This window comes from Vidua chalybeata, chromosome 3 (assembly GCF_026979565.1).
Source record: "Vidua chalybeata isolate OUT-0048 chromosome 3, bVidCha1 merged haplotype, whole genome shotgun sequence".
Classification (NCBI taxonomy): Eukaryota; Metazoa; Chordata; class Aves; order Passeriformes; family Viduidae; genus Vidua; species Vidua chalybeata.
Window position 1 is genome coordinate 60,077,734 of NC_071532.1, and position 16,466 is coordinate 60,094,199.

A 16,466-nucleotide genomic window follows, 5' to 3' on the forward strand; every position below is an offset into this window, starting at 1 on the left:
TGCGCGCTGATAATACCACGCTCGCCACTCGATCCATACCGCATTTCTAAGAGCGGGAAGAGCCAACAGATCCCACCCGAGGCGTGGGGGCCGTCTCCCGAAACCAGCGCCCGAGACCCACCACCCCCGGCCGCGCTCCCTGCCCCGACCTCCCACCCCTCCGGCGGCTCAGCCGGCGCCCTCTCCCTTCCGCCCCTTCTCCTCTAGAAGCAGCAGGTTCCCCTTAGGCGGGAGGCTGAGAGCGGGGGGCTCGCACAACCGCCTGTAGCTGCTCCTGTGCCGTGCTGAGCCGAGCCGAGCGGAGCCGCGCTGAGCCAGGCTGCGCCGTGCCGGAGAGGGCGGAGAAGAGCCGAGCCGGACTGTGCCAGGGAAAGCCGCGCCGCGCCGCGCCAGGGGCAGCCGATCCGAGCGGAGCGGAGGCGATCCGGGCAGCGCCGATCCGAGCCGGTGCTGCCCCCGCGCCTGCAGCAGGAGGCGCTGCCGGGCGCCGCTGCGCCCGCGCCGGGCTGCGGGCCGGAGTCCCACATTCCCCGTGCCAAGTGCCGGGGAGCGGGGGTTGGACGTGCGCGCTCGGCTCCTCCCTCCCGCCCCACTCGCCCAGCAGCAAAGTAACTCCGGAGTACGAGGGGAATCGGTGCCACCGCCGCCGCGCTCGTCGCGCCGCAGACGGCTGCCCCAGCGGGCGGCCCCGGGGCCAGCGGGCGCCCCTCGGCGCGGGGGTCTCCTGGCGAGGCGCCGCGGCGAGAGGGGCGGTCGAGGTGCGCTCCGCCCGCCGCCGCGGGCCGGGGCAGCACCGGCCTCTTTCAGAAACTTCTCCGCAAGTCGGCATGGGCAGGGGGGCCGGCGCCGCCGCCTCGCTGCCGCTGCTGGCGGCGCTCGCCCTGCTGGCCGGCCGCTCGCCCGCCCTGCTCGGGGCGGCCCGGGCCCAGCTCTCGGCAGGTGAGTTCTTGCTCGGCGCCCAGGTAAGGGCGGGCGGAGCGGCGGGGTCGCGCCGTGCCCGGGCTGCCTGCTGGGAAAGGGAGGAGAAGGAATGGGAGAGGGTCGGTAAGGGTCGCACTGCTCTGAGACTCGGCTCCCGCCCGAGGAGCGGCGGTGGGGTTAGAGAGGGACTGCCCCACACCCCCAATCCCTCCGCTCTGCGAGGCGCGGTGGGCGACCCACGCGTGTGCGCTGGCTGCCGGAGCGGGGCTCGCAGGGGCGGGCGGAGCGCAGGCTTCGGGCATCTTACAAACTCCCCTTCCTCACCTCCTCCTCCTTCAACCCCGGCCGGCCTCCCAGGTGCCAGCGGGGTTGGAGCTGTTGTCGCCCCTTCCCCCGCTCAAACTTTTCCCGGCGTTTCCCTGCCTGGCGTGGAGAGCGCAGCCCGGCCGCTCCCCTCGCCCCGAGGCGTGGGGCGGGGAGACACGAGCTGCCGCCGACCACCGGGATCCCCCCTCCCAGCATTAATAAAAGAATGGTGGGTGACAAACGGGAGGGAAAGCTCCGATAGGGTCGGCCTCTATTTTGTGTGAAAGCCGCGGATTTCTCGCCCCTTCCTTCCTGGCCGCCCAGCGCCGCGGGGTTTTGCGGAATTAATGCCCGCGGGGCCGGGCGGTGGGAGCTGCGGCCGGCGCGGTGGTGAGTTGTTGGCCCCGGGGGAGCCTCGGGGCAGAGAGCCGGGGGCTGGAGCGGCCACTCCTGGAAGAGGGGGCAGCATCTCCCGTGCTGTGACGGGGTAATGCGGGGGGCACTGGGGACTCGTGTGCCGTACCGTCACCCCCACCTGTTCCGCTGTAGTTTATGAAGCACCCTTCGTTTGCTTGGGTGAAGCTTTATTATGAACGTGCTCTTATTGTTTGCGGCGTGAAGTATTACACCAAGGACTGACTGACTGAAATAGACTTAAGGCTCTTGTTTTTCTTTCTTCCCTCCCCCCTTGTTTGAATAGTACTTTCAATTGCATCGGGTGCATCAGTTGGACAGGCATTTGAGATCTTTATCATACGATACTGATTTGAAAACTGCCGTTAATAAAAGTATGTACGCTCTTGAGACTTTAATGGACTGATATGTAGTCAGCGGTATTTCTTCTTTTCCTCCTGGTCCTCCTATAAATTAGTTTTTAATTGAGACATTTGAAATGTCATTGGTTAAGAAATATGCTGAAGGAGTGCTGGTCTGAGCAGCTTACATCCATCCTTGTGTCTGACTTTGGTGTGTATAATTTAATGTCTCTGTATCCGAATTGTAGAATTACGTAAGCACCTACGAGCCCTTTACCAGGGGAAGGGAAATGTACCATCTACACTGCTGGTATGTTGTAGGAACAGCTAAAATAAAATATTCCCATGCATAATATCTTTTCATTCAAAACCATAGTTAAGTTAGACCAGTGATTTTTTGCTTTACTCCTAACTCATCAGACTAATGTTAACACCAAAGGTAACACTTACATAAAGATTTTTTTATAAGCTTGTTCACTGGTGTAAGGAGAGTAGGAAGTTCTGATAACTTATATGGTCTGTGGTATTTTATGCTGAAAATGTGGCATGCAGCCCATTTTGAATTGCAAGTACAAGCAGTCAGGTTGGTACTGTGGGGTATGTGTTAGGTAAGTGGAAAAGAATGTTCAATATCCTTCTGACCAGAGTAGGTGAAGCTTGTCAAGGAGTTGAACAATTGTATCTAGGAAACACAAGATTATTTTTTTTTGTGTGTGTGTATAGCATGTCAGCAGCTAGAGACTTTAGTTTCTATTGCCAAGTATCAAGAATACTGATGTGTTGCACCAGTCAGAGGTTTGTTGATTGGAGACATTCAGACCTTTTTGCAGGTTTAGTGAAATACAGTTGCTAGTAGCTGGTTCTGTCATTGTGCTTGATTTAAGGTATGGCTCTTGCACTCTTATTAAATACATTTGATATCCACAAGTGGAGCTATGCCCTACTGAATTTAATAATTGCCACAAACTTTGTTTCATTACTTATTCTAAGCCAGTCTCAGGAGTGTGCATGTGTCTTTGTGATTCTGTTGATGAAACTTCCTTATTTTGGTATTAGTGGGTGCACACACAAAGGTTTGAGTTCATAAGTGCCAGTGAGAGCCTTTCTCTAGCCTACAATGAGAAGTTCCTCACCGTAATATAACAGCCTGTGCTTTTCCAAGTTAAACTAAACCTAGCTAATTCTCAGCTCCCTTTTTCTTAATATTCTTCTCCTCTGAATTGCAAGAATTGAAAACTGTTACTTTTCCTTTGTCATTAGTGAGGACATTAAGTCAGTCTGGACCTTTCACAAATCTCTATCTCATTGTAATTTGATTTTTATTTTCTTTTTATGATGCTCTGTACTTCTCCTGAGCATGAACGATAGCAAGATCCAGAAGTCTTCATAAAATTCTTCATAAAAACTTTGACATGTTTATTAAGGGTCTAATCAAATTACAGAGTATGAATTTTTTGAAAGTTGGCTTTCTTTGGGAGCTGTGTGTGAGAGTCTGCCGTCTGTTCTTCCTTCTAACATATTCCGTGAAAGCAAATCAGAAGGAGCTGCAGAAACTTAGGAAAAAGAGCAAGATACATTTTATAATATGTTGCTGTCTTAGAAATTGTGCTTGTATATCTTCTCCGCCCCCCTCGCACATAATCGAGACATTGTATCTTTTGTTTTTCTCCCCAGATTTCAAGTGAAAAACCCCCAAGCAAACAAAATCCCAAGCAGCTTCTCTCTGCCCTCCTTCCCTGCCCCCTTCCCCCCAGCCGCAGCACTAATCCACAGTGTAATGTTTTCTGGTCTCTGTAGATTGTTGCTTTACACCGCTGCTTTCCATGACCCTTCAACTTGGGTGCGTGCCTGTCAGAATCTAGGCCAAAATGTTTTGGCAGTGTGTTCTCTGTTGAAGTCTAGCTATTCCTTATATAGCACCTCCTTTCATCTGCAACTCCTACAGTTTGATAAAGAACAAGTTCAGCTTGTTTTCACAACTCAATCACTTTAAATGTATATATTTTTAAATTTTATTTTTAGCAATTTGCATATTTTCAAATTTGAAGGAAAAAAGGAATATTCAAAAAAATTTGAAGAACGCTGCTGGCTTGTCAACTGACTGATAGAAATATGCATTGCACTGTGTCTGATGGTGTCTGTGCAAGTGTGTGAGGTTTTTAATTACTAAATAAAAGATATGAGGATAAAAACTTTAGATGCATCAGCTTACTTGAAGTTATTTAACTATGATACTTCAGACCATAGGGACAGTTAAGCATAAAAAAACACTGTATGTTTTATGAGTTCAAATAATTTATTAGAACAGTTATTCCTTAGACTTTTGCATGCAAAGTAGTTAGTGTCACAAATTAGCATGCAAGAGTAAATATTTCTAAGTTAATATTTTTCCTTTACCCTGATAAAATAGTTAAAGTCTGTCTTTGGGAGTGAATCTAACTCAGAAATTTGATACAATAAAATAGAAGATATTATTTGTTTTATAGATTTCTTTTCCATTCAATATACTTATTGAGAAATATTTGAAAATTTTAACTAGCATATCTACTGTTTGTAATCATGTTGTAGAAGAAATGGAGAGCTCTTTGAAAGCATTTCAAAATACTTTAAGGTAATTAAACTCAAATTAGCTCTTTGCTGCCAGAACAGCAAAAGATGCTTCAGTCATATTTTATCTTGAATCTACTACAGTTTGCATATATGCAAGATGTACAGGAGACACTGGTGCAGATAGGCATGCATGTATAAGGAACTTACTAGTAGCTTTTTTATTTCCCATCAAGCTGTTCAAATGTATTGGAAACTTACCTGGAAAATGAGTGAAATTAGAAGTGAAGTTATTTTCCAGCTTTCATCACCTCGTTCTCAAATGTTTTCTTCTCTTTTATATATTAAGCTCCTTCCATGGCACTGTGGGTTCACAGATCACTTGCCTATCTGCATTTTCAGCTGCCATATTACACTTATACAGTGGATATAAATTTTTTAATTGGAACTTAAGTGATTCATGTGAAATTGAAAGCACCCAGAACACAATGACCCTGGAAGTCCCAATTAGTCCCTTTTTTTTCTGAGAATCACAGTATTGCTTGATTAGTGTGGAAGTGATATACACAGGGCACCTTAAAACAAGGGAGATGTCTTGCTCTTATTTAAGATCTACTTAGAATAATAAATAAAAAATTTAAAAATCCCAAGGGTGGGGGTGAGGTAAGAAATTTGCACATGATGAGGTGAGAGGTCCACCTATCCCGTCTCTGATGGTTGGCACTTGGGGAGGGGGATTTTCTGCAAGGAGTGATTTCCTCTGAGTACTGTCTGTCACTGCCACAGTGACAAAGTACTGTTAATTTATACTGCAGGTGGACTATGTAACCATAATTGTGCCTAATGACATTTTCAGCCTCTATTGCTTTTAGTATTTATCTTGCTTTGTGGTAAGGAATCTATAAGTTGTGTGGAAAAAGCTGTGGTCCTTTGTTTTTTGAAATAGCTTGTTGTATTTCATATATCCTAGCTCTTGTATGAAAAGATGAATAATAATTTCTCCCCTTTTACCTTCTTCATGCCACATAGGGTTTTTCAACTATCTCAACTATGCCTTTTCTAATCAGAAAAGTCTAGTTGTAGCCACCTTCTGTGAAGCTATCATTCCATATCTTCTTTTTCTCCTTTATCAGCCTTCTCTTTCTGTTCCACTTCTACATTGCTCAGAGCGTCCATGAGACAGCTGCCTGATGGATTTATATAGTGCTTAATAATGATTTCTGTTCACTATTCGTAGTGTGATCATTCCTGTCATTTGCTTGGCTTTTTTGACCATTTGTCTCACTCCTGGGTGTGAACTGACACTTTTATGGAACTATTTCATTACTGAAGAGCTGAGATACTGCATTAAATGATAGTCTGTGGAATGGCTGTGCCAGTGGACAGCAGGACTCTTGGGAAGGAGAGAGTCTTTAACCAGCCCTTTTGGCGGAAGGAGAGATTTTGAGCAAGGCTCTTGAAGGACTTGTGACCTCATGTTGAATGTTTGGGAGAGTTAAATGCTTACCACCATGATTTGCCTCTTTCTCTTTCTTGATATGCTCTTGTTAATACAAGTGAGTTTGAAGGAGTTCATCCTCTTACATGTAAAGATTGGCAGTACCTGGATTAACATGCACAGAGATGTGCAGCACTGCTGTAGCGTTGCTTCTTGCTCTCGAGTCTTTACGATCTCTATCCGGTAGTCGTCCAGGTCATCTCACCTCTCAGGAGCTGGTATGTGACTGAGTGTCAGCAACTGTTTTGGTGAAATCTCTATTCTTCCTTTTGCAACACAGATCCTGTTCATGTGTAATAGGAAGCTTCCAAAAAAACTACTTCAATTCTCTTAGCTGAGTCAATTAGGACATGCCTTGTGTTTTCAGGTGCTGATGGAATCCCATCTGTCATAGCTTATCATTGTCATGAAAAGATGCCTTTGTAGTGCTGCTCCCAGAAGTGTGTGCTCCGATTTGGAGCTTCATTTGCAATCTGCCTATGCTATTAAGCTAATTTAAATTACTGCTGCCACAGAGAGAGGCATTTCTGTCACTTGAGTGGCTCTCAGGTCTTTGGCTGTGCTAAGTGTGGCCACCAAGTGGCCTGTGGGTGAGTTGGTTTAGCTTTATGTGAATCTCCTTGAAGGGAAGATGGGGCTTGGGATTAGTTTCCTATTAGCTCACTGACAGATGTGCAACCACCTAAACCTGACATATAAGGGAGGATGAGGGCTGATGGTGGGAAGGCTTGGTTTGACCGCTGCGATCGCAGTGCAGCTCATGTGAGGTGAACCTGGCACTAGTTTGAGTCACACTGGATCTACGCTCTGCTCACCATGCCAGCACTTCACCCACCCAAGGAACTACAAAGAGCAGCCAGGAGGACATGGTGGCAAGAGAGGCCTGGTGCTCACTCTGGAGCTGGAGGGGTTAGACTGGGTGAAGGTGTTTGAGGCTGTGCTCTGGCTGACTGCACACCAACTGATGACAGCGTTAGGCTAGTGTTTCTGACATGCAGCTTTGAGTAAACTGGGCTGAAATGTATTCTTTTGTTATAATACATAGCTAAAGTGTTTATTATATAATTGTATAAACAAGGAGTGGCCTATTCATAGCACTTAGTAGAGAATAATTGTGATGTCAAGCAATAGAGGACTTGGTGGAGGTGACACCTAGATACATGGCTAGAAGTAGAGGATGTTGTGACACCCAGTTTGGGGCACAGCAGGAACTGGTTTAAAGCTGCTTTCTGTGATTTCACATTCTTTCTGTGCATGATCTGTCCTTGACCATCCTATGGGGTTTTTTAATAGGATTGCTCATGAGACGTGAATGTGGGTTGAAAGGGAAAAATGGCCATCGTTTCTAAAGGCCAGCGTGAGCCAGCTGGGAAGCGGTAAATGGCACTGGTGACAATTTTGTATCATCTGGCTGAGAATAAAATCCTTCTACACATAATTTTGTAGGTCAGAAAGGTCATTACCTTGTGCTGCTTCCTGGTAAGCTTTGACTACAGGTGGCTTTAAACCAGTAGTTTAAAACTATGCAAACTACGCAGCTGAAGTCACCTATAGTACATACCAACTTTGTAGTTTTGAGTCACTCTAACTAGGAGGCCATGCAGTTGAAAGTTCTGTTTGCATTTTCAGTAAAAGATTTGAGGGATTCAATTTCTTGAGGATTTCTTGAGGTGCTGTGAAAAAATTCAATTCTTTGCCTAGTACTAAGGTAATATGAGGTTATTTGTGTTAGTTAGTGTATGAAAGATTAGACCTTTCAGTTTGTCAGAAAGTCATTTACTTCTGTTGCCACTTACTAAAACCATGTGATTATGTTTATTAATTGAGTAGCAAAAGAAGACATTTCTCAACTACCATGTCATGAAATTAATTCTAGTGACTTATGAGACGCTGTTGAATACTTTAAACCCAAGTTCTGTTGCAATTAAGTTATGGTATATTCATTCTAATTATTACACACTGGTTACTCAATTTATTTTGAGGTGGAGTTGTATGCTTTCTTTTGTTGGTAAACAGTTGCTCTGTAACTGTAAAAATGACTGATGAATATTAACCAGAAGAAAAAAATACTATGAAAAATAATTGTGGCTGTAGTTCAAATGAATTCAAAACTGCTCAGAGTTAAATATTTGACTGGATAACTGACTTCTTGAACTATTTTTTGTATTACTCTATTCAAATAGAAGTTATGTTTCTTTGTGAGTTCCTGTAGTGTGGTTTATGGTATTTGCTGGTTTTAAGTGATTTATGGTTTTAAGTAAAAAAAGAAAAGTATTGAAGCACTGAAATTTTAGACTGCTTTTGTCTTCTTCACTACAGTGAAAAATTAAAATTGCAAGACCTAGCAGAGAGTTGACCTGTTGCTATTAATTAGAAAAATGCTCTGATTTTATATTTTGACACTCCATTATATCTGTATCGTATCTCTGTGGTATTAGGCTGAAGTAAGATCAAAATGTTATCAGTTATCTTGGTTCTCCCAGTGTCACCCTATTTGCCTGTTCTTTGTAAATGTGAAAGCACTTATCAGCCATGAGAGTGTTGAAGAAATTGACTGAGTTCATGACTAGATAGGTTGTCAGTGCTAACTGCCATTACTCTATTTAAAATATTTTAAAAGGATGATTTCTTATAAAAATACCAAAGGCATTCTTATATTTTTTTCAACTTCTGATTCCTTAGAAGAAATACGTTTATATATACTTTTTTTTCAGGTATCTCTCCAATTAGTATCGTCAAGTATGCATATACATTTTAAGTAGAGAGTACATACCAAAACATTGTTGTGTTAACTTCAGTGCTATTTGTCATAAGTTTTCCAGAGAAGATAATGGTGTTTATTTAAAGATAATGTTAAATAAACAAAAGCCCCCAGTTCAGTCTCGAAATTACCAAACGCTCAGTCCCACAGTCCCTTTCCCCATACCTGAAGAAAGAAGTGGACTGTCCATTTCCCCACAGTTCTCACACTCGTTGTCCCTGTGGTGGTGCATCCGCCTCCCCCCTCCCCCACCCCAGCCCCAGGCCGGTGAATCTTTAAGCGACCTTAAACACGCATTTGAGCATCCCCCTCCCGCTCCTTTTTAAAATCTTCTTGGCTCTCCTTGGTTTTTGTTGGAAGAGTTTAATGTTAGAGTTTCGTGCCATTAGTGAAGGAAGGTAGATGAGATTCCTTATTCAGAATGGTTAAGTATAAACAATATAAAGAAATAGTTGAGTATAAATATCACTTTTCATGAAGTGTTTGTGTGCTCCTTTGCTTAACTGGTTAGCTGTATCTGTCTTTGTTGATGTGACAACTTTGTTTGGTTCATTCCATGTTCACTTTTCAGACTAGTAAATTTCCAGTTAAAGAGGCTTTCCACTCTTGCACAGCAGAAGTATAATAAAATGGTCTTTTCAGTCTTTTCCTTAGTCAACTCAGAAAAGCCAAACAAATATTCTTTTTGCAGTTAGTTTTTACCCGCAATCAGTCCTGACTCAATTTGTGAATATACTAGAAATTGCAAGCTAATTCCGCAGGCTTGCCAGCTCTTCAGCATATGAATACTTTGTGTGTGTGGTCTTGTTTAGTGCAAAAGGTCTAGTTATATTAAGTTTTTTTGCATTTGTAAATCTCTGCGGGGTTGGCTTTCCTTTCTTGCTACCTTTCTTTTCAGATAGCATGACAAACTATTCACAACCCCCACCACAAATAAAATCCTTTATGTCTTTGCCCTGCTTACTTATAAGAATGTAAGTAGATATGTAAGGGTGGAAAGACATTTTCCAGGTGAGAACAAAACTCCTAGCGTGTAATGATTTGGATTTCTGAATCAGTTGAAACGAAGCTTGGTAATGAAGGGGATTATAATTTTCCTGGTAGGCACAGGCTAAATAGATGGGTGTAATGTCACAGCTTGTAAAGATTTAAAGATGGGTTTTTTTCTGACTGAGGTGGCTGAAACCTGAAGTGAGAAGTTGTTAATCAAATTGGCTTTTGTTTTAACTTTTAATAGTTTTAAATCACTTCTGTTAGTAATTTACTCTATATGCTGTTATTAGCCACTGTGGTTGACTTTTTTTCTTTGATAAAGTTAGCTTAATGGTTTAATGCTTTGATTCTTCTCACATAAGTGGGAAAGTGTTGCATTCCTAGGTGGTGTGTCATTCCCAGTAGTTTTTTTCCTTCCCCCCTCTCCCCCCCCACACCTCTTTTTTCCCCTTCTTTCTCCTTTCATTTGAAATACCTGTATGCTGAGCTGGTTAAGAACTGTAGGGTAGGTTAACAGCTCCTTCTGAGTCATGTTGAAGGTATGAAGTGCTTCCAGGTCTGCAGTTCTTTCCAGGGATGAGAGAGTTCCTGGCCAGTTTGTGTATCCTGTTGTCTGCACAGCAGCAGTTAACTACCAGACTCAGTTTATAGGTTGTTTTAAAGGCATTGAAATGGATATACTAAACAGCCTTTTGGGGGGTGGTGGGTGATGGTTGTTCCCTCTGGCTCACTTACCTGTGTTTTTTGGGTTTATACTCCAAATGCTCAATCCTTTTGGTGATTTTTTGGTGTTTCTGTCAAATGTTGATCAAGGAGCTGAGTTAAATCACCAGCATTTTGGAAGGGCAAGATTATGCTCTCGTTTAGAGAGACTGCACAGATGTTCTTTATGAGAATTCAGAAGAGGGGAGTCGGTACATTACTTTCAGATTGACAGAAACCATGTATTTTAAAATCCTTGGTCTGAGCTTTATGGGCTATGTGACGAGGCTGTGAACCTGAAAGAGTAACATTTCTGATTAATAATGACATTTGTAGACCCTAGGAATACTGGAATAATCTGTTGGATTGCTTTGCTTGCATAGTGATAGTATCCAGATGCTAAGCATAAACATCTTTCTCTGTTTGCTTAAGAATGGAAATGGGAATGAAAACAAGCACTAGATAATTTGAGTTTCTGGGAAATTATTTTGACCATCCATCTCTTTAAACAGCTATTAAGTAAAAAGCAGCCTTAAATAATTAATGGGCCAGTCATATTCTGAGATGAAGAAGTTGAAAGAATTAGAAAATTGTCTTTTAGTGGAAGTGCATATGTGATTAAAAAACAACAACAAAAAACTCCCACTGCACTTGGACATGAAGCATTTGCATTGTGAATGTAAACCTAAAAAAACCCCAGCATTAGCAAGTGGAAGCAAAAGCCAAAGAAAATGCTCAAATTTACTAAGTTTGTATATTAGGCAGTCCCCAGAGGACACACAAGTGAATGAGGTTGGTAAATGTTTATTTATTTCCCTAATAAAATTGCAATTTTATTCACTTTTGAAGTGCACAGCAGCACTGATGTTGATTACCTAATAGACACTCTGTTAAGTTCTTACCAAGTGCTGTTTCCTGGGCACTACTTGTGTAATGCTTGCAACAAAGCTGTAGTGGAAAGTAGTTTTGGAGAATTTCTTGCCTTGAATAATACTTTGAAAATGGGAAAAAAACATAATCTTATTTTGATTTGTGAAATATAGAGGAGGCAAAAATGCACTACTCCTTTGTCCTTAAAGGAAATGCAACTGCTCTCATATTTGTTGGAGGACAACATTAAATACTGGGATCACAATTTTGTAATAAATAAGTCCTTAAACCACGAAGATCCCTAGTCCTCTCACATATTCTTCCACATTAGTTACTGTCTTGTTGTTGAGAATTGAGTTCTGTCATGGTGGCAGCATTTCATCTGTGCAAATAAAAGAGATTTGAAGAAGAAAGTGTAAAATTAAGAAGGGGTAAAAGGGATTTGTGAATCCATTGCAGAAATCTTGATTAGTTTCTTCAGTACTGTGCCATGAATGAGGAGGATGCCTTTTTTTCTCTATAAGACACAAAATGTGAACTGAGAATGAAAGGACGATAAGCCCATCCTTGTACTTTTGGTAGTTTAGGAATAACTCATATTTTATCATTATCTTGTTACACTAACAGGTTTGTGGGCAGTAATACATAAAATTCTAAACAGCTCTGCTCATGCTGTATGTTGAATGTATTGCCAGGTGAAAGAGGTCAGAAAAACAAACCAGGCTACCTGCCTGTGGGATGAATACATTTTTAGTTAAGACTGAGTTATGGCTAGGCAAGGGGGGTTGGTGACTTTCTTGATAATTCTCCAATTTCTTCCAAGTGTCTGCTTAGCTTTTGCTTTATGGTGAGGGGTTTTTTAAACACCCAGACCAGGGACCTTTATCTTCCTGTTTACTATATTTAAAAGGCTCTGTCAAGAAGGAATCCAGGTAAAACTGTTTTCTTTTTGTTTCCTAATCCTTTTTTGAGACATTCTGCATCCAAGATGACTGTGTATTGTTTATCATAGTATTCTTCCTGTCCTTCTTTTACATTCCCTCTTATCTGCTTGTTTACTATATCTCAAATACAGTAATTAGACATCTGAATAAATTTACATTTCTTTGGATAAGAATTAAGAAAGAGCAGGCAGTATGTGGTCTCAGTACTTAAGCAAAATGGTCCTTATATAAAAGATTACTTTTGCTATGTTTAGGCCCAGAGAAATTGCTATTTCCTTATAATTTTGCAGTTCAGAACACAATTCAGAAAAAGAGTGGGATTGAACCTCAGCATTTCTGTAATCTGGGGAAAAAGTAGAGAAAGTGTAACAACATTAAGAATATTAGAGTTGCACATATCAAAAACTTCTGGCTAATAAGTTGTAATTAAGAGGATTTGCCTTTAGCAGTATAAAAGATAAACTACCAATGATTGTATCTTCTATGTAAATGTTCAGTAATTGATGTATAGATCATAAATGGACCCAGTGGCTGTTTGATGAATGTGTTTATACATGGTAAAATATATAAATACATCTAGGTCCCTGGAGTATTTTTGGTTTCTTTCACATATGATTGATCAGTTTACCTAAGAGACAGACTCGTTTGTTCTCAGGCACAATTTACAGATTCTGGCATGATGAAATGTTATAATAGCAGGAGATAAAACGCATGGGCAAAGAAGATATTCTTAATGGGAGACTGCAATCAGTGTTTGAAACCTGGCTAATGGACTGCAGAAGACAGCAGCCTAATAGACAGACAACAATAACGACCATGTATGAAAATGCAAATGCATGGTAAAATTAAATGAAGTCAAAGCTTGGATAAATGTTCTGAAGTCTCAGAACATTTTGCTTTCAGTTTGCTTTCCAAAAACTTTGGAATGAAAGACTTGGATAACTAGGAAGTAATTATTTTTTAATTCAAGCTTTTACTTGAATGTCTGTGAATAAAATAGTAAAAAAAAAAAATAAATGCCAATGACAAAGTAAGGTTATGTTGGAGTAAAGTTGTCTACACACTTGGCTGCACTGTATTTTGCTCTCGGAATCTTACAAGCTGCTACAGCAAGAAGTTAGAAGTTAGAAGTATTTTGCCAGTTTTATCTGTGACACTAGTACCTGTCAGGGCAATTCTGTTTTGCTGTGTCTTAGACAGACTATGGCTGTATCTGCACTGACAAGCAATTTAGTGCAATAGATGCTGGTTTCTGAATTGAAGCCTTACAGATAGTGAGACACTTGGAACCATTGCATGTAGTGTAGCCAGGCAGGGTTACCTCAGATTTCATGGTCTTCCCCTGTAGGCTCCTTTTTTCTACTGTCTTGGGTTCCTAAGGATCTCATGGTACATTATATACTAACTTTGAATCAAGCTTCCCTGAGAATTGTTGGAGCATTTCAGATGTGGAGCTTCTGGTGTGCTCGTCTCAGTGGTGGTGAAGTTCACCAGGTACAGCTTGTAAAAAAAAAGAAAAAAGAAAGACTAGACGGACTCTCTGCTAGAGAGTATATAAAAATCAGTGGGACAAAAAATCGAAGAAGAACATGCTCTGAAAAAGTAGCAATATTTTTGAAATTGTGTCTCTTGCCCTTTTCATAAGCATGCCTCTCTGTTGAGGTTTTAAATATTTGGCTAGTAGATTTTTCAAGTGCTGAACCAATAATAGATGAAGATGATGATGATGAGTGATAAATGTTTTCAAGACTGAGAAGCTAACCTGGCAGGGAAAACTGAAAGCATGTTTAGATAATGAAATTTAATATTGTATTCAAACAGTGCTTTATATTTGCTGGGAAGAGCAAAGATTGGTCTCAAAATGTTTGAGGCAGATATCATGCAGGCTAAAGATCTCCGGTTTTGTTTTCCTCTCTGTGATTGTGTTGCCCATTATGATACTAATATCTGAGAGACCTGAAATACTTCTGCCTCATGATGTTCCTATGCTTTCTGTTGTACTACACCCCTCATTTAGGACAGAGACTTGACTGTCAATTGGAGAGTGTACAATAAGGCATTATGCTTTAATTTCTTATGTTCTAAATTATATCCTACTTTGTTACCTAGGTGTGGGGTTATCCCATGCTGCAACAGGTAAGTGAAATTTTATACAAAGCAAGGCTGCACAAAATTATACCCCACTGAGAGAACTAGTCCTTAATAAGGCAAGCATTATCAGTGTGTTTTCAACTAGCATTGATGGCAATGACACCAATAACATCTCAACCTGGCAATAACATCACAATGATTTTGAGGGAAGTGGTTAGTAAAAAGGACCACATGGGTAGTTTTTCCTGTGAAAATCTCTGAAAAGAAGTAGGGGAGGGAGAGAGAGAGATGACTTGTTGATAAAAATGAAGCAGAATTTATTAAACTTGAAAATGGAATATAAATCATAGGAAATTAAAGTTAAAATAAGAATTGGCCAGAAGGGGAGAATCTGTGTGCTAAGGCCAGCTGAAATGTCTGCCCCTATAGAGTTTAATATCTCACTATGTGTGAAGAGTGTGACATGGAAATGAGATTAAAACAGGAATTGACCAGAACCAGGAGACCATTGCACCTTCCTGGAGGTGTCCACCCCCATGGAGATTAATACCACACAGACTAAGGAAAATGTGATTTGCAAAGAAGATAAACATGCATTCTCCATATCAAGCAGATCATCTTATAGGACTTGGATAGGAAGTAGCCTTGACTTTATATCAGAGACTTATGCTCTGTTGTCAGACAGATTCTTCCAAGGCCATTTGAATATTTTACTTTAGCAGACTTAGCAACAAAACTTATTGAAGGCAACAAATTATTGAATGTTTTATTAATGTTGCAAAACATATTGTGGCAAGTTCACTCTTCTTATATTTAATCTTTTTCCTTACATGGTAACTAATTAGCAGATCAGATTTCTGATTAAGCAATGGGGGATTGATGTTATTGCTGACATACGAGATAGTTTTTTCCCTACCTCTGTTAGTGCAACAGCTCCCAAAAGCATGGAGTTTGAGATGAGATTGCCCTTTAGAAGTAGAGAAGTGCAATCTTTTCATAGTTTAACTGTTAGAAAACAGTAGAATATGTTTTTTTGTTTAACAGTTCAGTTAAATACAGAATTTAACACTTGAGTTGCCCCCTTTTTTTTTGAGTTCTCCTAGTGACTGTTTTCATAGAAGTCAGGGAAGTGAAGTACATAAAACTAGTAATCTCAAAATACAAATCCAGATGAGATATATTTGGTTGCACATTGTATATATCTGATGATGAAAAAATAATTTCAAATCTTCGCCTGCATCCCCAGTTTTTAGTATCATTTCTTTCAGGTGTATAGGTTTGCTTTGGCTGGAAGTCATGTGGATGTCAGCAATCAAAGGTGTGTGTTTCACCAGGCACTCAAAAGAAAAGTGTAATTGTAATTCATGTTATAATAATACCTACACTACCACTTATTGCTGTCTTTCCATTTTCAATGCTAGTTTTTTAATGGAGGATGACCAGTGCTCCTGGTTCTGTTGGGGGCTGTCTGTTGTTGAAATGGCACAATTTACAAAGTGAGTCATGGTGTCTCTTTTGCTGTGGTAATCTGGACACATGGGATATTTCTGCAAGCCAGAATAGTTTTGGATTTATGATTTAATTTTGAATGGACTTGTCAAGGCCATCTGGATCAAGAACATCAGTGCATGGGCCAATCTTGGCAGCAGGAATATCTGTGGGTACAGGCTAGATAGTGGCTGGGTAATGCCCTGCAAGAAATGGATTTGTGGTTGATAGCTGGCTGGGTATGCATGTGGGTTTTTTTTTGTTTGTTTGTTTACTTCTGTGGGGCTTTTAGTTAATTTTTTGTTTTTTTGAGCAAAGTGAATGGCATACTGGACTGCACTGTGAGGATTGTAGCCAGCAGATTGTGGCAATCTGCTATGCCCCACTACTCAATGCTGGTGAGGTATGTCTGGAGTATTTTGTTGGGAATTGTGCCTCTTGCCTTCTCCCAGGTCATGAAGGATATGAAGAAGCTGAAGCCTCTTGGGATGTAACCAAGGTTGGGGCCTGGTGTGACATAGATTGTGTGATCTCCAAGGGGCACCTGAAGGGAGCTGGGCTTGTTTAGTCTCAAGAGGAAGAACAGTAAG

General features: G+C 41.4%; 1 protein-coding gene across 1 annotated transcript in view; it reads left to right on the plus strand.

The window, feature by feature from the left end:
* The first annotated feature begins 716 nt into the window (after positions 1–716).
* Positions 717–16,466, plus strand: part of PTPRK (protein tyrosine phosphatase receptor type K) — a 379,785-nt gene continuing 364,035 nt past the window's right edge. Inside the window, exon 1 of the mRNA XM_053938166.1 lies at positions 717–939. Coding sequence (XP_053794141.1) covers positions 828–939 — 112 coding nt within the window. The 5' untranslated portion in view covers positions 717–827. The remainder of the gene's footprint in view (positions 940–16,466) is intronic.